The sequence below is a fragment of the Falco peregrinus genome, chromosome 10 (genome assembly GCF_023634155.1).
Source record: "Falco peregrinus isolate bFalPer1 chromosome 10, bFalPer1.pri, whole genome shotgun sequence".
NCBI lineage: Eukaryota > Metazoa > Chordata > Aves > Falconiformes > Falconidae > Falco > Falco peregrinus.
In genome coordinates this window covers 31,891,669-31,914,062 of record NC_073730.1, presented here as the reverse complement: position 1 = coordinate 31,914,062, position 22,394 = coordinate 31,891,669, and the positions used below count along the sequence as shown (strand labels likewise).

At 41.7% G+C, this 22,394-nt stretch overlaps 1 protein-coding gene across 17 annotated transcripts in view; it reads right to left on the bottom strand.

Moving 5' to 3' along the window:
• Positions 1 to 22,394, bottom strand: part of NFIA (nuclear factor I A) — a 359,836-nt gene that overhangs the window by 17,123 nt on the left and 320,319 nt on the right. For 15 of the 17 annotated variants that reach the window (XM_055815814.1, XM_027792642.2, XM_027792639.2 and 12 more), the window contains 2 exons: positions 19,943 to 20,108; positions 12,666 to 12,757 (listed from right to left, as the gene is read on the bottom strand). In XM_055815814.1, the coding sequence (XP_055671789.1) occupies positions 12,666 to 12,757; positions 19,943 to 20,108 (258 nt within the window). The remainder of the gene's footprint in view (positions 1 to 12,665; positions 12,758 to 19,942; positions 20,109 to 22,394) is intronic. The other 2 variants (XM_055815808.1, XM_055815816.1) reach the window with 1 other exon arrangement.

The following is a 22,394-nucleotide window of genomic DNA, read 5'->3' as shown; positions in this document are numbered from 1 at the left end:
TGGGTGCCTGTGGGTGAAGCAGGCAAAGGAGCATCCCCATGGCTCTGCTGGGATAGCAAAAGCAGCGTGCACAGCCTGATAAAGGCAGGGCAAAAAATACGGGGGGGGGGGGGGGGGCACGACACAGGTCGGTGGAGGGCCGGAACGCATGGGAGAGGAATTTGGCTGTGCGCAGCAGGAACATCAGGGCTGGCGGGGCACACACCAGGCAGGTGCAGATGGATAGAGGGGACAGCACAGGAGCTGGGGACTCCAGGGCAAGGACAACAGCATGTTCTCAGAAGTGGGTAGAGAAAGGTTGGGGTTTGGAGACTGCCGAAAAGGAAGAGGAATCGGGGTTTTGGCAAGTCTTAGGTGTACTGCGCAAAGAGATCAAAACTGGTCTCCAAATCAACATGGACAGAAATTGGGGCATGGAGGCATCTCTGGTGTTTTTGCCACATGGACCTTAAAATTAAAGTAGACAGTAAGCTGGAGGACTAATGAATCAATTCAGCAGTGAATTCCTCTTCCCAAATCTTTCCTTAAAAAAAGAAAGCCAAGAGGCTGAACAAAATAACCCCTCCTGAACGCGAGAACTTTTGATGTCTGCATTTTTCCTGATGCTTTGTACCTTGCTAAACTGAACAAAGTTCATTAAGCAAAGTGGAAGGGTATGCACCATGCCTGTGCTCAGCACTCAGTCCCCAGCACGTGCGGCATGGGGATCAATGACAGGACTTCTCCCATTACACTGCGGGGAGCCCCCGGCCAGGGACGTGCTAGCAGATGAGTCCCGTACAGCTCCGTCGGGATCGGGATGCTACAGGAGCTGGGTGACCAGGGCAAGGAAAGGCCAGCCCAGCCTTCAGAGGTAGCCAACGCTCCGGTGGAGAAATGAGAAAAGCCTGTGCAGCACATGATCTGCCTTGGGATGAGGAGGGACATATTAGACATGGTTGGCTAAAGGGACTTGGGTCTTGGCCTAGCTTGGAGTGATTTTCACACATACTGTGAGATGCCAATGAAAGTCTTGGTGGAGTGTAAAGTCATTAAATGAGATGAAATTAAACAATTTAGTTATTTCTGCTTCATCATATTTGTGCAGTATGGCAGGCAGAATGAATTACTACTAATGATCAAATTTAGTAATACTAATTAAACTATCTCAATTTAATTAATACTAACAGAGAAAACAGACAAAATTACTAATGTAAACCTTGAACTTAAAATCAAAAGGTGCCTCCGCTTTTATGAGCCACTGACTGTGAGGCTTTTCTCTGAAAACAGGCTGTACAGAAGTGGCTCTTTGTACTTAGTAAGCAAGCTGCTCCATTGTACGGAGAATTACAGCTCTCCCTCATCTTATTTTTTTTTTTTTTTACTTCCTGTTTTCTAAATGTTACTACTTTTACTCCTCATATTCCTGAAAAGCCTGCAGAAGAATCTGAACTCTCTTTTGACGCACACAACATCAACAGGACTGATAAAGCGGTTCCCACTACTGGGCCAAGTTCTGCCCTTGATACTATGTCAGGAAGACAAGGAGTTTGTAAAGAGCCTGTGGAGCCTCCCTTGCTGGGAATGAACCAGATGGAATGTAACCTGGCCTAGACTTTCAGATTTAGCTTACAGGACCAGTAAACTGGGAAAACCCCAACACTAAACCCATCGCTACATCAAGGAATATTGCTTTGGAGTCACTGAGAGATAATACCTGTAGCCACAAAATCAAAACTCTAGAGATACATCATGACTGCACTGGAAGCCCTCCCCATAAGGAAAATGTGAATTTTAACTTTTATCTTATTTGAAAAAGACTAGATTTATTCCACTGCGCATAGCTATAAGCAAAATAAAAGCATAATTAAACAAAAATATTATTGTATTTCTAAGCAAACTCTTGCCAGTAACAAATTTTCCCTACCCTGCTCTCATCGACTTCAATGAATGTACAGTCAGGTCCAATACCATAGATTCACAGATACGATCTTTAACCCAAAAGACTACAAGTAAGTCCTTCAAAAAACAAAGAGAAGAGCCAAACAAGGCACATTATATGCAAAAGTGTTCTTGCAAAATCTCAAATCCCATTGTTTAGCACATGCTAGGATGAAAATACCAACCCCACATGCAAATTTCATATCTAACTTTATCCCCTTTTTTAAAAAAAAACAAGATACCTTTTCTGTTGTCATATCTAAAAAGATGTAGCTAGGGGAAAAGCACAAAAGAAGACCTGAAGTTGTACAAAGCTGCTCCAAGCGATGCAGAAATTACTGTGTTTAGCTTCAAAGGTGGCTGCATTTTATCAGTAGTGATTTTTGTTACTCATATCTTGTAATTAAAATTACATTTTATTTGGCTTCCGAAATGTTTTTAACTGCATTTCTTAATGTGTAATAACCAGTATTTGTATAGATGATCTAAGAGTTGGGTCATGCAAGTGAATATGCCTGAAAATATTATGATTATAGTGTCAGTACTGTTTTCAAAATTGAATGTTAATAACCAAAGTAACTAAGGGCTACGTAGTTAAGCGAACAAGATATGTTCATGTTCAGCCTCTTGATTTTTGGTAGAATTTTTTTTTAAATCCTGGTTTTATATTCAACTTTTCCAGTTCTACCTCTGTTCAAGTAGAATAGACTATAAAAAGAAGTGCCTAAACCAAACCAATACCTTTTGTTGTTCTGAACTAAAACCAGGTAAAGTTTGAAAGCTACAACTTGGTGTGCTGTTAGTAGTCCTTACTAAAACCAGACACCTTCGCTAAATTTAAAATATAAACAGGTTTTAACAAAATTATAGCAATTTTGCCGTATTTCATTTGAAGCCCCAGTCCTTTCCCTGTATGATACCTGCATTTCTGTGGGATAGTCCAGCACTAGGGGAGGTGATGCTCAGTGTCTTGGGAACATGAAACCTGCTGCAAACTGGACTTTCTCTGTTAAGAAATGGCTTCTCATCTTCTGGTCCCTTCTTACAGAATTCTTACAGAATTTAGTATTAATTTCAGAGCAAGACAGCCTATTTTGCAAGGTGTTCACCTCTGGAGCTTATTTATTCCTTGACCTCCATGTTGAGGCCATTAAGCAAAGGTGATTCTTAGAACAGAGGTAGCTTAATGCCTATCCGTTGGGAAGGATGTAGGGATTGTGGCCTTTAATTTTTGACCTTCATTGTAGATTGTGGTCCTAATCCTTTGGTTGCAGAATTGTTAAAATGTATATATGGCAGTTGGCAAAAATCTTAATGTTCCAGTAAATGCAAAAGCCATAAATTCAGCTGCTGACCTTTTCCATCCAGGTCACATGTGACACCCACTGGAGTTTGTCAGGCTGTGTGGAATTTATGGAGCTCATATAGGTACCAGCTGCGAAAGCTGAACTTTCATGAAATGTCTTTCAAAGGCACTTCCAAACCCCTTGTAAAAAGTCAGTATGTCTTTTTTTAAGGGTATACATTCTACACACATTTTAAAAGGTCTCATCATACCATCTCTGCAAATCTTCAACACTTAGGAAACTCCAGCTCTTAAATTATTACTCTTTACAAAATAGAGAAATCAGGCCAGGCATGTAATTACTGCGAGCACCAACTTACAACAACCCCTTTCCAAGCCTACAGAATACGCTGAACCTCTGCACACTCCTTCCTTTCTCATGCGCATCTCTCTGCCCCTCTCTGCAATCAATGGTATCGATGGTGTATTGTCAGTCAGGGAAATGTGATTTGATAGTACCCTAAAGCAGTTGCGAAAGAAGGGAAGGAATACAAAACCTACTCAGGTCGACACCGTGAGCGTGAGATCAATGTTTTCAATAATACGTTTGCCGCCATGTAGCACCCTAACTGTCGCAATTAATAATGTAGAAGGAGCTGATTAACTTAAGTAAAGTGCTCTCCACTGTGTAAACACATGAAGATCTATAGGGCGAAAGAGGAAAGAACGAACAAAACGTCATTTTTATATTTTATGTGGACACATTCTTGCTTTCTATTCTGCTCTTGTAACAATTACTGTACTAGCCACTCTGACAGAGTCAATAAATCGATCTGGGACCTGATGCAGCAGTGAGGCAGACTAATCCAATACAGCATTATCTGCAGTGGAGGTTGGGGGCAGGCGTGGGGTCGCCAGGAAATGGGCCAAGTCAAGTAAAAGCAGTAAGAGGCACATAACTATAATCTTGCCTTATACTTATTTGTTTGATTTGTGTGTGTGTCTGTACATATGCATGTGTGTATGTGAGCAAATGTGCAGCTCTGCAGGAGGGAAGTGCTCTGCCCATGCTGCATCTCCGAAGTCCTTGCAATACTCCTGTTGGTCGCAGGACCCTGTGGTTCAGTGAGGATCAGCACCCACTCTGATTTAATTACATCTGCAGCGTGGCTGATGAAATGAAAGTATCTGCTGACTCTCCCGCACCACACCAGAGTCAGTGCCTGCTCTCCCTCCTGGCTGCACCCACCACAACAGCGGCATGAGCTGCTGCCTGTCCATTGAAAGACAAATCTGGGAGTCCCCTTCCAAGTATTCTGTACCTGTGGACATAGGAACTGTCACGTTTTGTCAGCTTAAATGGTCACTTGGGTCTGGTATGATGTCTGTGACAGCGGCTGCACTCTTCTTGGGAGGAAGATGTGAGAATCCCTATGAAGGAGATGGACCAAAATGATTTGGCCTGAGGGGAAGCTTCTTCCCAGCCCCATGCGGTAAGTGGTAGGCCTTGTAAATCCATGTTAGCAGGCAATACGAGATTGAAAAAATAAAAATAAAAGAAAGTTTCCTGCTGAATGGAAAAAAGAAAACTGTTTTTTGGCAGAAGTTCTTCAAGAAGGAGAACATAGGCCATTGTTATTATGAAGACTTTTCAATGAAAACACAGAAAATCATTGCCTTTTAGAGTAATTGTTTAGCTAAAGAAAGGTTACACAGCTTGTAGAGAATTTAGTAAGAAATTAAATCTCTCCAGCTCATTCATCATATTTCTGCATTTGCCAACTCTTCCCACCAGGCCCACACTTACTTCTTCTCTCTCTTCTCCCCTACTGTGGAGCATAAGTAATGGCCATAAAACCCACAGAAAGGGTGCCTTACACACAGGCTTCCTGTTTATTGTAAGGAGGGGGAAAAAATGCAGTAATTTAATTGCTTAGTTTGGGAAATTCGTCTATATCCATTGTAAATAATTGTATGCTGTATCTATTGGAAATAGGATGCTTAGTGTTAGTTTCCAAAAAAAGTCTGAACTGCTCACTGGAGCCTGCAAGGAGGAGGAAGAAAAAGCACAGGAAAAAGGATCTCCCCTGCTGAGGACTAACCCAGGCATTTCTGGACCGATTTAGCTCCAACCCACTTTGAAGATAAGGCCACATGATGGTACTGGGAAGTCTTCTATGAATCTTTACCTTTATAGTGCAATATGTGCTTTCTTCTTGAGGTATACTGTTCTCTGCTTTTTAAGAACTGAGCTGAGAGTGAAATTTCATGCTGCCCCTCTGCACAAAAACTCAATTAAATGGGCTTTGTGCACTGAGCTGAGCAGGCAATGAAGGGAATGGGAGTTGGGGAGTGACCCTGCTTTCTGGCCACCTTTGTGTCTCCTCTCTGTGGAACACACTCTGGACTGCCATTAGCAACTCCGATCAGAGCAGCACGCTCACGCTCATGCTGCACTCAGCCGCATGTGGGCTCTTTGCTCCCATCATGGTAGAACCATCTCAATTTTAGCTTAGCTAAAGATTCAGCCAACATTTCCTTGATGAATTTCAACAAAAGAGAAGGGCGAGTTTAATATGGCCAAACACAAAGCTAAGGCAGAATCTGAAATCTTTCAGCTTCCCAGAGTCTGAGACCTGTGGATGCTTGATAGGGATTAACATTGCATTTCTATGCGCACCCTCTCTACACTTATACTACATTTTCAGAGCCATCTCCAGGCCACCCTCAAGATAAGGCCAGTATAGCTGTTTCCTGGGTGGAAGACGAAAGACAGACCAACATTCAGGTCACGTATCAGTAGCTTTGTGCCACTGGTTCTGCAACAAAACACTTTTTGCTCAGGGATCAAAACTGTCAGTGGTCATAACAGGGTTCATGCCTAAAAAAGCCCATTCTTCTTCGATGCCCTTCAGCCCAGGCAATTACTATAAATTAAGCGCTCACATATACAATTTTCTTTTCTCACACACTCAAGTGCTCGTTGCAACGGTTCTGTTTCTGATCTGTGTTTTGGGTGTCCCATTTCTTAAGTGTATTGTAATGTCTAGTAGGAAAGCGATCCATGAGGGTGTAGAGCAGGCTCAGGAGCAATCTAAAATTCAGATGGCACTTTGGGCACTGTGTAACTCTGTTCTGGGTGTTGGAGGAGAGCAGCCCTTGCTTCCCATTGCCCATATGAGAAAGTCCACAGATTCCTGCTGGGTTAGGGAGGACAGCAATCCCTCTAACTTCAGCAGCTCTAGAAAGTATCAGTCCCACACCACAAAACTGTGTTTTTATATCTAGTCTCTGCAAATTTCTCTTCTTTACCCAGAAGAGATGTTACTCCTGCATGCAAACGATGTTCTGAACCTGTCACTACATTTGCTGCTATGGACCAAGAGAAGAAAAGGGGCAGTCAAGTCTCTGTTTAGAAGTGTTTGCAGCTTAAGTTTCTTCCAAAGCCATGCATGCCGACCTAGGGAAGTTACTTTGTGGACTATGTAATTCTCAGGGGGCTGAACTGCTTTGAACAAGTGCTTCCAAATTAGTGTTCTTCATTCACGCTCCACACAAGCGGTGTGTTCAGCCTTGAGGATAAGTATTCTTATCCTGTGGAGTAACAGTCACCAAAGCAACAAGTAGCACTGACCTGGCTTATAAATAGTTCTGCTCAGAATCCCCAAAATAAAAGGCCTGATCTTGTTCCTGCAGCCTCTCACGTTCTCTGCATGTCCACTGCAATGTACAAGCCACTTGCACCCCTTACACTTTTTCTGACCACAAACTGCTCTGCGAAGTGAAGCGGTGGCTCAGCTGTTAGCCCACTGCAGCGACACCACGAAATCCTGACCTTCCCCTTCCTGCCCGAGGGCCAGCAGGTGCTGCCTGTCTGGCCCGAGCAATGCCTGGGTGTGGGGAAATGGGAGAAAGAGGGAAGGGTGCAGAGGCAGAAAAGGACAAGCAGCTTGTGGTACTCATTAATAAAGCACATCAACACGAGCCGTGTGCAAGGCTGGCAGCTCCACGTCCCTTTCTGACAGTGCAAAGGGCAGGGCACCGTGGCAGGGGTGCAGTGAGAAGCAAAAATGGAAAATCCCTGTGAAGCGAGGCATATGTTTTATTTGTCAGAAGAAAAATGTGTGCACTGGTTTCTTTCTTCCATAGGGTGGCAATGGAACCTGGGCACAAAACAGCTATGTGGTTTCAGCCGCAGGAACAGTAGCTCTGGAGGAACTGCATTAGCTTCCTGTTCAAGATGCCAACTTTGATCTATGAATCCTATACGCTTTCAGGCCTTGCTACCTGCAAGACTGCTTCCCTGCCTCCCCCCTGCCTGCACAGCCTCCAGCCGCGGTGAGGGGCATCACCTGCACCACACTCCTCCGAATTAAGTGTCTAGGCAGCAGCGACTGGCTGTTATCACAGAAGGACCATCTACTCTGGAATTTGCCTCCCTCCCGTGTCTGACAGAGCTCACATCTGCTAACCTACAGGACACAGCATAAAGCTCATTTTTTTCTCATGCCCTTTGTTTTAAAGTGCTGCCAGTAAAAAATTGCAGGTTGCAGTTTGCTGTCTAAAAGGATTGTGGGGAAGTAAAATAGTCTTTCCCTTGCCTCTCAAAAGAAAGTAATTGTACAATTAGGTTTGTATACGCACCTGAGGCATAAGGTGGTTTTTTAGAGATAAATAAAAGCCTAAAAGAAGAAGCTACAAAGATACCACTGTCTAATTCAAGAAAGGCAGAGAACAGGAGCAGATCTAAAGAAGTCAGCAATTTCTTTATACTATAAATATTTTACTAAACTTCATTAATTTCCCTCCCAACTTACTATAGGGCAGCATTACTCTTTTCTAGGTGTGTTTCACAGTGTGCATTTTTGTACCTGGTCTTTATAAGTCTGGTAGCAAGTGCATGGCTGTGCTTTTGAGCTTACTGGTTTTTGTACTTACCTTTTCACCGCCTAGATAAGCTTGTTTGACTTTTGGGGTTTTTCTTATACTTTATTGGCATGTGCTAGGTAAGTTCTGTGACTTTTGTTTCAATTGTTTCGCATTATGAAGGATGAACTCTACCTGGAGCACTGTTGTAGCTGGGTGGCTCGAGGGCCCCGCCAGGAAAAGTGTCAGAAAACAAGACCCTGGCTTGCTATCCATGATCTGACTGTAGCTTTGGGAACCTGCAAAGGTAGAAGCAGAAAAGGCTTCTACTTCTGTTCTTCTAGAAAATAGTTCTACCTTTTCCTAGAGAAAGGTAAGGGAATAATTAATTAGTTTTTCTCTTAACTAAGGTTTAGAAACTAACTGGGATGGATCCGATATAAAGCATGTTTACCTTAGAGAGGGATTTTTCCAAAAACAGCTGGGCAGGAGGGTGCATGATACACTTTATCTCTTAAGCGGACAAGAAAACTGTTTAGTTTCTCACAGTGGTAAAGCAGTTGATCCTCTGCTTGGGTGCCTCAGTAGGAGGCGGTTTCTGTTCTGTTCATCCTCGTAACCTTACTGTGTAAGGCACATGGGCTACTGGCAGGTAGGAGTGATTAGATGGAGCAGGCATGTGTTGTTCAGGAGCTGTTTTTAGCATCCGAAATACAATTTCCAGGAAGATACAGGGTAAGTAGGTGGCAAACAGGACTGAGCCTAGTAAACAATGTTTAGTGTGAAGTGGAGCTGCAGCACACTGAATACAGCACACTGATCCCCAAAGGAATTTTGTACGCTCGAGCAGAGTGAGGGCATTATTGATCAGCAAACACTGTTTAGAGAGGCGAGTGACAACGCAAACTCTGGTCACAAAGAGCGGGTTGCTAGTTTAGTGCTACCAGCTGCGTGTACTCGGAGCGCATATATCCTGTGTTTCAAAATTACTTTTACCGCTTGGTTAGGAAAAAAAACCCACCCACCCCAAACTCAGAATCCTTTATTCTTTATTAGTGTTGCTGCTACTGATAGGCTAGTCCCTAATTAATGTGATGGTACTTTCCCTTTCCCCTACCACTCTCCTTATTACAAGTCCTTGGCAATACGAGAGACCTATCTATTACTTAGTCATGAGGTATCTAGACCAGCTTGCTTTTGAAACTAAAGACTGTGTACCCCAGGCATACTGTATTTCTGATTTGCATATGGAAAAGGCAGTTAAAAAGCTGATGCCCCCATACTGCTTGCGAGTCGAGTAGCGAAAGTAAATGATTTATCAAGCAAAGGTTACAACACCTGTGCCTTTTTGTCAACATATACAGAGGATGCCAAGTCAAGTGTTTCTTCTAATAGCTCAAACAGAAATTTAGATTCAAATAACCCCCCAGACAGGACAATTACGCAGTGAGCCACCAGAGTGGCAGAGTGATGGATGGGGTAAGCAGTGGCAGTGTATTGAAAAACAAACCCTGAAAAGTTTTAAAGCTGCTAAAACCAGACAAAGGCAACAGCCCTTTCAGGGCTTTTGTTGCTGAATCAGAACTACTGACTTAAACCAGTTTATTTTCTGGTCTCTCCTCTGTCATGGAGTTGTCGTCCTGCTACAACCTTTGTTGACACAGGAAGATGGCCTTCTTCTAAATAAAATATTATATAAATTCTATAAAATTCCTTTAAGGGATTATATCTGAAGCAACATGACACAAGTCAGAACATGCTGCTAATGGAAATGTCTACTGTTAATTTTTGTAATGCCCATTAAGAAAGACGTGTACTGCTTTTGGTTGTTTGAAAACAGCCTAGGACAGAATGATCCTTGTTCAAACCCAGCCATGCTGTTGTACATTTGTCTACGATTTTATTCCAATGTTCTGTGAAAGCCTGTGAATGCCCATGTATGGGAAATGCAACTTCTGCTGAACAGCACTGTCACATCCCCGTGCACAGACTCACTTCTGCAGCATTTTAAGACTAATAACGATGATGCGTAACTAGTGCCTGCAGTCAAATGACCCACCAATCGGAAGAGAAAATCAGAGCCACCAAAAAGCTGACCATAACGTTTTCTTATAGCTTGTAGCTGGACTGTAATTTTAAAAAGCAGATGTTCAGATACAGTCTTCATTTTTATTTTGTTGCTCCAGCAGTAAAGAGTTGCTTAACCCTTATATTTAAGCTTGACTTTCAGAAGCTCTGACTGTTCACTGCTTCCTCTTGTCTAAGGGAGCTGTGTGGCCTGGCAGTTAGTGGTCCTCAGGACCCATATCTTAGGCTGACTCTGAATGTACTATAAAAATCCTGATGGAAAGCAGCCACCCCAGCTGCTTTTAATAACACAGTCCTATGTGTTTTTATATTTTCATTTTGAAAATATCCTAAGTGATCATCCTATACGCTAATGCCCTGCAAAAAAGAGTACAAAAGCCTGTCTTTGTTTAGAGGAACACTAAGAAAGTCCCAAATCATTGCAGTTAGTATTTTTACCTCACTTTTCTGATTTAAAACACAGTCAACTTCAGAGTTGTTTCATGAATAAGTAGTGAGTTTTGCTGATAAATTATATATTTAGTACCAAGTGGGTTGTGGTGGTGTAATGATGTATTGAAGCACAAGAGATGCAGCTGGAGTCAGAGACTGGAAGTCAGTCTCCTTACCCACTGCAGCATGTTTGACTTTAATTGGAAGCTGTGCTTGAGTATTGTTTTTCACTGTACAGCATTGTTATTCACTATACTGCATTACATAGAAGCACTTAAAGTAAGGCTAGAGCACTTTAAAATGATTTAAGTCATAAATAAGGAGGATAAAAGTTTCCAGTCAACAAACTTATCTGGGAAACCTAGGCTGCATGCTGCAAATATGTCTGAAATATTTTGGAGACTTAATACTGTTGTGTCTTACTACATAATCAATTCACCAACTAGTAGTTTTTCAAGTCTTCTGGAAAAGGTAAGTAGCATTCTCCAAAGGGTTTCAAGTTTCCTGAGCGATGAAGGAAAAGACCGAATGCTAAAGGACTTTAACAGTATACCTTAACATCCCCGTTTCCCAATTTCTGTGTATTTCTGTGTATTCCAGTTGTTTCCAAAATGACTGGAGAAATACGATTTAAATGTGAAGGCACGTGAAAACTTGTCACGTACATGAACTCAATAAGGGAAGAGGCCTGAAAAGTGGGGTGCGGCTTGCGTTTTGTTAAGGCATGAAAAAAATCAGAACCTGATGGGTTAAAGCCCCGCTCTGCACTGCTGGTGTACTTTCTGTGACCCTATTTAATGCAGAGAAGGTTTGAGATTCGATGCAGTTTAACCTGTGCTGTCGACAGAGCTATAAACTAAAGCCCCTAACAAATTGTACACAAAGAACAGATAGCAAGAAAACACGTTGTGTGCACAGGCATCTGGTTGCAGCCCTGTAAACTGAAAGTCTTTGGTAATGAGCACCTTGGGTTTCATTGACAGCATAGGTGCTGGAGCCATCGCAACGAGGAGCCTGTCTTCATGCATACACTGGACTGTGGCATGTGACAGCCATTAATCTGTACACTAATTATGCAGATGCATATAAACGATTTGAAAGAAGTTACAAGAGCTAAGGGTATTACTCCCCAATTTGCTAGTTATTTGAATTACTACTTTTTAGTTATCGCAACCAGCTCAAAACAAAATTACAAACATTTCTGCTGTTCATCTTTAAAAGAACTGTAATGTAATCAAGCAATGACTTAAAACTACAAACTGCAGTTGTCCTAAAGCACTAGTCCTGCCCACTTTTTTATACCTTCTCCACCACAATAACATGATATTAAGCACAGACTTAATTTTTTCAACATCTGGCTCAAATTAGCTGCTAACAAAACTGCCAACAACTATTTTCTTAATCGACCCTGGGAATTTGATACAGCTTGGAAAAAGCACATTTAAACCTCGTCCTTCTCCTAAAGAAACACAAATGTTTACTTGAGCTTCTGATTTGACCATAGCAGGACTATGAATTCAGTTAACCCAGCTTTATAGGCCTGCCTCAACTGGACATTTTTCTTTTTGTGTAAGGAAACAGATGTGCTCGCGATTACAAAATCTCCTGCTTGCTCACAGCCCACCATGCAAATGGCCAGCCAGGAATTCGAGACTGGTTTTCTACATGGAAGTCATGGGAGCAGTCTCCCACTGTATCTGGCAGGGGACTAGGGTGCACTGTTACCTGATGGGTCTCTCTGAGCTCCTTTTGCATATGCATTTAAATGCACTGCCTAGGGAACAGGTTGGAGCAAAAGTCTTTGAAAATGCAGTCCTGGAGGAAAAAACTATGCACTAGAAGCCATTATCTTAGAAAGCAGGAGAGATCTTTCCAGTTACGAAAGCAGCGTTATTACTACACAAGCCCAAAAAAAACACAACAGACAAACAAACTGCAAGTGACATTTCACTGTAGTTACTGAGACCATGTGGGTGAAGTGACAGCGGCAATGCAGCTGGCTCCGCGGGGACACGTTAGAGTACACTGAAGAAGAAGAGGCTGCAGGCATACAGAGAAGTTGAAAGCGGCCCACCTGAGTCTGTTGAGGGATATTTACAAAGCTTGGATCCCGTGGTCCAACACTGACGAATCGGTTTGCGGGGGAGGTGCTGGGTGTCGAGTAGGCTGTGAAGGGAAGGGACACATGCGTTGAGGAAGCGGCACTAGATTGCACACGAACAACACCAAAACACACTGTCTCAGAGCCACCTAAGCAGATGTTTAACACAGAAATGTGCAAACGTTTTAGAGAGCAAGAGTTTGGTTTTAGACACTGGAAAGGTTTGGTCTTAATGATGGGGCTATAAACACATAGGGAGCTGGGCTGCTGGGGGAGGGCTCCTTGCCAGGCAGGATGGCAATGACGTGCACTCGGGGAGAAGTGTGCTGGGTCACCTGCACGGCTCTCCATCCCAGAAGAGAACCACAGCAGGCCTTTCCGTGATGGGACAGCACAAGAGACTTCTGTAGGTCCTGAGACTGCCTGACTATTTTCACTCAAATATGTGGTATCTTCCATTTTAATGGAGTTTTGAATAGCAGTGAATTTATTAAAGTGCTTATTAACAGAATCAGACCCTTATTTCAAGCTAATCCAGCATTCTCGCTTCATATAAAGTTTTGGTTTTCATACTGCTATGGTCTGCACTCTCTAAAATGTTCACTTGATGTGTTTGACAAACTAGGATGATCCTTTCGGTAAAAAATTAATGGGTTGCAGTTTCACTGGGGTGGTAAGTGCAATCAGTCTGAAGGCTGAAGCTGCCTTTAAAAACTGGAGTGGCTCCCATGAACGTAAAGCTATTAAATGCAATGCAAGCCAAGAACCCAGATTACTTCCAAACTTGAAGTACTTTAATGATTTTATTGTTGCATTATATTCTCCACTGCAACTGTCCACAATGCCACGTACTTCCACATTCAAAAGCTTTCAACACATTTTCAGTCCTCTCTTTTGAAAATCCCCCATGTAATCTCCCTTGCTCAGTTTTTTGCAGGTTCAGATCTAAATTCAAATAACCTAAATAGACGCCTTAATACAAACAGTGATTCTGTCTATTTTAAATATATTTATGGGAATGCATTCTGCTGAATAAAATCCCCAGACAATCTAACTATCCAATGAAGAGACAAAAAGCGATGTTAAAAGGAAAGTTACTTGCCAAATTCCAGTCAGGCTAAATATAATGTTCAGGCCTCAACGTTACAGAAAAATAAAGTGAGTTAAGAGTCAGAGAAGACACTGAGTTGTCTCTGTAGATGAAAGCCTGTTGCCTTTCTGAAGGCAAAATATTTGGTGAGGAGATGTTACTTGGAGAAGCCTTTGGTTTAAGACTGCTGAATCAGACCAATGCTCTACCTTATCCACTGTCCTCTCTCTCACAGATGCCATAAGCAGATGCACAGGGAAGAGTCAGAACAGGTCACATATTTACTTTCTCACATTCTTTACCACCCACCCTCTGATTATTTTCAGCTCAGGGTCTCCCTATACTTAATGGCCCACAAGGGATTTCTCATTGATGAATGCCTGATCTGCCCTTGGGTGCAGATGTTCTGCATCCCACAAAGCGCTTTGGCAAGGAGTTCCCTAGTCTACGAGCATGTGGAACCACATCCTTCCCTTCCCTCTCTACCCAAGTCTCATAAAAATCTCATGATGCCTCCTAATTCTTACAATTATATCAGACAGCTTCACTTTCTTAAAGAGCAATCCCCTGAAATAACCCCAGGAACTGCATTAAGAACTAACATTTCTTAACTGATCTGAGGGGAGGTAAGGCACTCCTGATTCCTAAGAATGAATCCTTCCCAGTTGTTTCTGGTCAGATGAGCTTTTCACTCCAAAAAGGTAATAGTTTGCTAGTACTTGCAAAAATCATGTGAGGAACACCTTTCCTTCACAAAGTTTTAAAGGAATTTTTAAGTGCACAAATTCATCTTTCTGAGATGATTTTGCAAACTGCAGTGCAGCTTGCACATTAGAGTATGAACGGGTACACTGGTTGTTATTCATATCTGCAAGTCAAAGAAGAAATGAACTGAGTAGATTTGGTGAGATGTTCTCCTTGCCTTTTTACCGTGTTAATTTGCTTAATAATTCAAAGCCACACGTTTGCAAAAGGTGTACCTCTGTTGCTAGTGCCATGCATTAAGATTCTTCTGTGCTGTTTTATGGTGAGGGCTTTGGTTTTCTTTAAACTAACTAATGAACCCTATGTTGAGCAAGACTAAAAATTCCTCCTGCAGTGGGGAAAACTAACTTAAAGCTCAAAAATCAAACATCTGTTGTTCGGTTCTTCTGGTCTACTTTTAAGGAAGCAGAATGAGCGGAGAGGCCATTTAATCCCTTGGAGCAGGTATGTTCCACTCAGAGGGGAAGGAACTCAAGATCTTGTTTACAGTTCCCCACTGGCAGATAGTTTTGCTGTGATATTTGGTAGAAAATCAAAGAGAAACCATCAGAATGCCGTCTTAAATGGCTTCTTTGTTCAAACAAAAATTCTAAAGCATTTGAAAACTGTATAATATGCACAAAAGTCTCCTTAAATCCTGCTGGGTGAATTACTATGTATACCTTTCTTCTGTAATGCTCCAAACTATGTTTAACTTGCTTTCTGAAAATACTCGGATGTCAGCTTGGTATTTCCTTAAGGTCATATAACTACATTGCTACAGCCAAGAAGTGAAGAGCACCAAAACTACATATATGCAGAGCAAGCTTTACATTGGAGTTTCCCAAGATGCTAGTCCTACTTCACTGTAAAATGTCACAAGATCTTTGCGGATTTTAAGGGGCCATTTTGGTTCAGAATATTAAGTTGACATGGACACATTAGCAGTGAGACCTGTTACGGTGCAATCTGCTTCAGAAAAGGGAGCAGTACCGGGTGTTGCTTAGACCATCACCAACACGGCTGATCCCTATGCTCTGCTCTGAGATTAGGATGGGGCTAACTGCTCTCACTGGTTAAAGCTGGGTGGTATTATATTATAGTACACATAGGCTAAGCCCATGGTAGGGTCTTCAAACTCCTTTTTAGGAAAGAGAAAAGCCAAGGCATGGAAAGGAACAGAAGCCAGGTCTCTTAAGCAGATCTTCTCCTGATCTTTATCAGCTTTGCTCCACGGGAATTGCACAGATCTACACTAGTTTACACCAGCTGATAGCTGGCCTGTTGGGCTTGAACAGAAACATCTTCCTGCCCAGCCTAGTCTTTCTGCTACTGGAATTCACTAAGGATTGTTTGCAACATCATAGTGCATAGCCAAGGAAATGCATGTGATGCCACAAATTTGCTGTGATGCTTCACTTCAGGAACAAGCGAAACAGGAGCTGGCAGAGAAAGAACATTTGCTCACACAGACAGCTTTGATATTTAGCCAAAATGGCAAGAAATTTTATGAAAGACAAGACAAACACACAGTTTTGGGAATGTCATGTATTTTAAAGTTGCCTGCAGTAGGAGAATGTTAATTTTAAATATACTTTCCTGAAATAATTTCTATTAAGTATAGGAGTGTGTCATTTATCAGACAGTCCTGGATTAAAAGGATAAACTTTTGGTGGGTAAAGATGATTTGGGCGTGCGATAACCTAATGTAATGCTAGGTCTCTCTTCTACAGACCAAGATGACAGGTAAATGTGCTTGAAATGAAGAGCTATACTGTTTTGCAATGGACTAGGAGTCAGTTTAGCCATTGTGGAGTTGTAGTGAGAGAACTGACCAGAGGAACACAGTGCACTACAGCAATTCCTACCACATTGCATTCTGCAGCTGAGTATCTGAGAGGGAACTACAAATTCTAGCAAATTAAATGATAGAGTCATCACCATCTTTTTTATGGATGGGGAAAGGAGCAAACAGAACGCTACAACGGCTTGCCCAGAGGGTGCTCCGTCAATGCATAGCAGAGAAAGGGAGAGAAATCCAATCTGATTATGAATCCACTACTATAGCCACAAGAACATTCTTCTTGTCCTGACACAAATGCTGTTTAACACGAAAACTCCTTTCTGCAAAGGGACATTAACCAATAACGATCTTGCCCAACAAGGGAAAATAGCCAAGTTTCTCCCCATGTAGAGTTGTGAACCTTAGAAAAGACCGTTTAGTTTAAAAAAGCTCTTTGAAAATTACCGTGTACAGGATGGCTGTAGTTTAGACTCTGCACTGGAATGAGGGCCACAGATCCTAAAGCTCAGATTCAGTTATGATAGTGATAAAGTCCAACTGGCACGTAGTGGAAGTGGTGTTTTCTTTGGGCAATGAGATATTAAACCCAGAAACTGTCAAGTTCAAGAAAAAAATGTGTTGTGTTTGTTATGGGTTACCAACCAAACAAAATTTAGAAGAGATCTGAGATAAGATAATTTTGGGACTGCTCCTGACATCAAGGATGTGTCTTATTGAAAAGGCTTTTTATGGAGGAAAAATGAACCCTCCCAAACCTCATGAATCCCATCGCCATTGTGTCATCTCACTGAGGAAAATGCTGGCTTTCCAAAGGGATAGGATTCACAGCTGAAATTTCTAACTCCCAGAGCATTCCTGGCCACCCAGTAGAGGCAAATCCCTGGTGTGCATCTCCAGGGGCTCTTCTTTCCTTGGACAGCACTAATGTTCATGTTTTGGTTAATGTCACAGCTGGAGGGTTTCACTATTGCTCGGAGAATCATTAACCACCTTGTTGTGATTTTTAGCTCTCATTCCCAGGAGGCCACGCTGTATTGAACAGCTGCTCCTGGCTCCTGCACCCCTCAGGAGAGCCATATTCCAATTTTTGGTAGGGCCGTAACTGCATTTTTTTTCTGCAGAGGGCTTTCTGTTAGACCAAAAAAGGGTGGGAGAATGGAGCAAATGGCAACCCCTTTCACTCCATTTCCTTGGGAGGGGGGGGGGGGCTTCATTCTCCTCCACAGAGCGAAGGAGAGAGTCTGGCCAAACTCTAACATCACTCCTGCCTTTGTTGCATAAGTGGCTTTCCAATACCCTAAAGCTCGGCAGGGCAGTCAGCCATAACCCAGTGACACTCCCAGAACTGGTGCACTCGAGCAGTTCGTAACTATGGAAAACACCTTTTTTGTGTGGCTTTTATGAAACTCTGGTGAGTCTGCACTTGCTATTTGGAGTCTAATATTTAGTTAAGGAAAAAATAAACACGGATGAAAATGGGAGGGTTGGTACTGACTGACACTCTAAATGGAGTCCAGTGGGCCCTTCTGGAAAACCTTCCCTGCGAGGCTAGGAGTTTGGGTTTGCTTTACTCCTTATGCGGCCAGCCACTTCCACTGGCTTTGGTATACATGTAATATTTTTTCTAAGAAAATGTTTCCTACAATCTACTTCTCTGTAAAATTTGTCCCTAAATTAAATTATATGCTTCTTTACAACTCAAGTTGCTATTATTCAAAACCCTTAACAAAAGGAAGATTCATGCCCGAGTATGTACAGATCTATATGTTTAGACATCAGCGTAGCTAATTAACAAACAGTAATTATTTTCCTAATCTTTTGTTTAAATACCATTAACTGGCTGCTCTTGAGGAAACCTCAATTCCCAATTAACATGGCAGCTGTCTGCTGAACACTAAGCCACAGTGACCAGCCCAAGCCGGTACCGATGGGTGGTGGTCTGCAAACTTCAGCGGACAAATGCCAGTTTTTATGCCAGCTGAAAATCAGGCCAGACACGCATTTAGCTTGTTTACATGATCACAGTATCGTACAAGTTAAGTATTAAGGTTACTGCTAAAATGATGCTGGTATTTTTTTTCTTTTAGACACCACACACTGCCAGTAAACTGAGTCACAACTGTAATGACAAATACACATTGACCTAGTTTCATTTTTCCCAATTCTGAAGACAAGGAAATAGTAAGGCATTGCTGACTGTATTCAGTGATAACTATGACTAAATATTAACCTTTTAGATTCCACCACCAAATCTTATTGATAGGACTTAAAAGACGGTATCACCCATCAGAAAGCATCAAAACTTCCTGATAGCACAAGTGTTGGTCTAAGGTCAGAAAGAGGAGGGAAGGGAATGAATCAACTTCTTAGCTAAACAAAAATCTGCTGATCAATTCTAGAAGTCCTGATTGTAGAAGATCATGTTCACAAACTTACCAGACTGTCTCATACTAAAACCCATTTTAATTTCAAAGCGAGCCAGAGCATCTTGCTGAGTTTGCAGTTGTGCACTATCACATAGCAGAAGGCAATGCAAAAGTCTGAAAACTACCAGATTTTAAAAATGCCCCCTGGAACTTGTGCACATCTCCTAACAATATATAAAGCTTTAAAAATCTCAGCTTCATATGGTCTGAATAGTGAAAACCTCTTTGCACATCAAGCAGTGGTGGCATATAGCATTTAAATAATAAGCTTGAAAAGCACACAAAGGGATTTGCTCTTTCGATTAGATTGATTTTTGTTTGTGGATGTTATTTGGACTCCCTTCACTGTGGAACAAGTCCCCTACAGTTGCCATTAAAGCACTGAAAGCTTCCCTTTTGTTTTTAAATGTCAGTTTGAGCATAGCTTCATTAAATCATTTCACAATTAACTCCCTGAACATCCAGACTTTTTTAAAGCATCAAACCCAGCTGAATCGCATTTGTTTCCCAGAAGAGTGAGTCCAAAGTGGTATCCCCAAGTGTGTATCCAGGAATTTGTATATTTGACTTGTGGCTACACAAAATACATATGGGAGCCGTGTGGGTGGTGGAGAGAGGATTAAAGCTTTCTTCCTGGGCTTAAGAAATACCATAGCTTCTTGCCCCAAATGCAGGGCTCAGGAACCAAGTCATAAGGGAAAGACGTCTGGGTTAATCTAGAAAGACTTATTCCCAAAAGAACTACAAACGAAGTAATCTCGAAAGAGTTGTTAGTGTAGCCCCGTATTTATAAGCAGCAACGTTTTCAATGAAGCTATCTGTCTGACTTCCACGTAGTATCTATCCTCCAAAGCCTAACTTGAGATACCAACGTGTCCCTTCATGACAGTAAACAGGATCCCAAAGGTCTGAGGTCTGTGTCACAGCTTAGCTACTGGCCGTGATTTTTCTCATACGTGGTTATATGAAATGCCAACAAAGTCAGAAATAAAACTGTAACCTTATGCTAATGCTTTCCTTGTTACTATAGAAGCAGCTCAGAATTTTGTCCATTCTATACAGAGCAGAGAGCTCGCCTGCTTCCCAAGAGCTAGTCCAGTCCTCATCTCTGAACAGCCGATAGACGGTGATTGCAGCACGCTGCCTGCTGCTGTTAGCCCTTGGTTCCCGCTGCGTCTATACTTACTTGGAGAAGTGGGAGAGGTGGCCCCTCCTTCTGTTGATGTAGTTGGAGGTTTTGTGTCTGGCACTGGCAGAGGCACAGGCCTAGCCATTGGTGGTGGAGGTGGTGGTGGCAACATTGGGGTAGGAAGGAATGGATTGTGCACCTTGCCTTGGCTGCTACCATTGGGCTGCCAAAAAACAAGCAAACAGACAAAAATTACACTAAAAATCAGCTATTAGGAACCTCCAGTATTAACAATCCAGTTGAAAGCTATGCTCAATACATTTACAATTACTTGAGAGGTGGCAAAGAAAGTGTTGGGTCAAATTCTCCGTTGACTTCAAGGAACTTGGTCTCAAACCCTTGTGAAACTATGGAAATTCTCACTTTTAAACATTTGTCCTATTAGCAGTTGGTCTGAACTGCCCTGGATTAAATTCTACTGTATTTCCTGCAGCCACTAATACAAGCTCAGTGAGAGCTGAAGCAATATTTTTGACCCCTTAAATCCCCCAGTCTCGTGCCTCTGTTGTACCCTTAGGATATCAGTGCCTAGAACTTGAGTGTAAATTTCTTAAAGATACTGGTCATTAAGAGAAAAAAACAAGCATTTTTGGTGGTCTTAAAACTCAGGCTGATATCTTATTACAGGAAAATGAATGAGTATATATTAAAGTAACTGCTCTCCCACATCCCTTTTGAGTTAGTAGCTCACAGTTTAGTTACCACTAGGATCATATGGAGAAATGACTGAACTTAAGAACTGCTTCATTTTACACAGTGGGGAAAAAACCCCTCCCTTTGGTCTGGGATGTGGTCAGTCACAGGCAGAATGGGCCCAGCTATTCAAGTGTGGTCTTTCAATTAATCACCAGAAAAACCTGTCTGGAAGTAAAAGTGTTTTCAAGTATCACAAAAGCAAGAAGCAGGCTCAAAAAAAAAAGCCACCCCTTCCCCCAACTTGTTAAGTTTACGTTTCAAATGTAACGCGGCCTGGACACTTGAAAACCATACAGATAGATGCCAAATGCCATTATAAAGAGAAAGTAGGACAGCCTGTGAATCAGGTGTTCCATTTTAGTGACAAAAATGATGAGATCACTTTCGACAGCACTCTACAAATTGATCTCACTGCAGTTCTGGCACTGAGCATTGGCTTTTCCATTGATGATAAAAGCTCAGCTTTAAACACAGATCCATATTCTAAGTACTGCTAAAGAAAATAATATTTTAATTCCTGTTAGGGTTTCCATTAGCCTGAACTACTGGGGACAATATACTCGTACTGGCAAATGCCTGGGACTTTATTTTCATTTCACGTGCTTTGGCACTGACGAAAGGCCTTAAAGTCATGTAGGTGCAAATCACACTTGTGCTAGAGCAAAAATGGTTCAGGGCATAAATAAGACTCAAACTCATCTGCATTTAACTTAACAGCACTCCCACTGACTTCAAAGACTGCAGTTACTAGTGTTTGCAGTAAGAAGCAATCCTTCAGGGATATTTATTTTTCCAACATCCAGTACCTTTAATAAACTAATATATTAGTGGCATCTCTCAAACACTATCTTGTCTCACAATTAGGTCCCTTTCCTGCCAAGAAGACCCCTGCTGTATGTTCATTGTGAGTGTGCTAACAGTTCATAATGCTGAATGGTTTGGGATAAATTAAGCAAATGAATACTCAAGGCAAAAGAAAAGCACTATATTGATTTGTTGTCTAGACATAAATGTATCTGCTAACATATTGCAGACATTATTCAAAGCCAGTACTAGCTGGAATAAGTAGAGTCAGTTTTTCTGCTAGGGAAAGGAAAGCACTGAGAACAATATAGCTTATTAAATAAGTGTAATAAATTAGATGCTAATAATTAAACTAATTCTCATTAACACTTTGATTCGTATGTATGTCAGGAGAGAAACAGTAATTTTGCCAGTTATTACTTCATTGGCTGGAGAAAGTTACATGCATTACATTTAATGAAATATTCAGAGCATTATTTTAGATTTGATTTACATAAAATTTATAAATTCTGTGTTTGACCGGAATGCTATTTCAATAATAGCAAGATGATTCACTTTATTTGATTAAAAAAAAATGAAAATGGTTATTTGAAGCTTTGGAACTCTGCTTAATTTTTCATAGAGATAAGGGGAAAAGATAACTGCTTACAGAAATAACAAACCATAATAAACTGTACTTTTAACATCTTGAGTTCAAGTACTGGTCAACTTGATCTAAAGTGCTATAAGGCAGTATTATTTTTTTTTTTTAATGAACTTAGCTGATCTGAAACATCTGTTTCTCACCCTCCCTTTTCCTGCTCTTTCCCCCCCACTCTCCCCTGAACTTCAAAAATAATTAATAAAAATTATTCTGCCTTCATATTTTGTTAACCCTAGTTCCACCAGGGTTACAACATATGCGGCAAAGCCATTTATGGAGGGACCCAAAAGGTCACTGTATCACCAG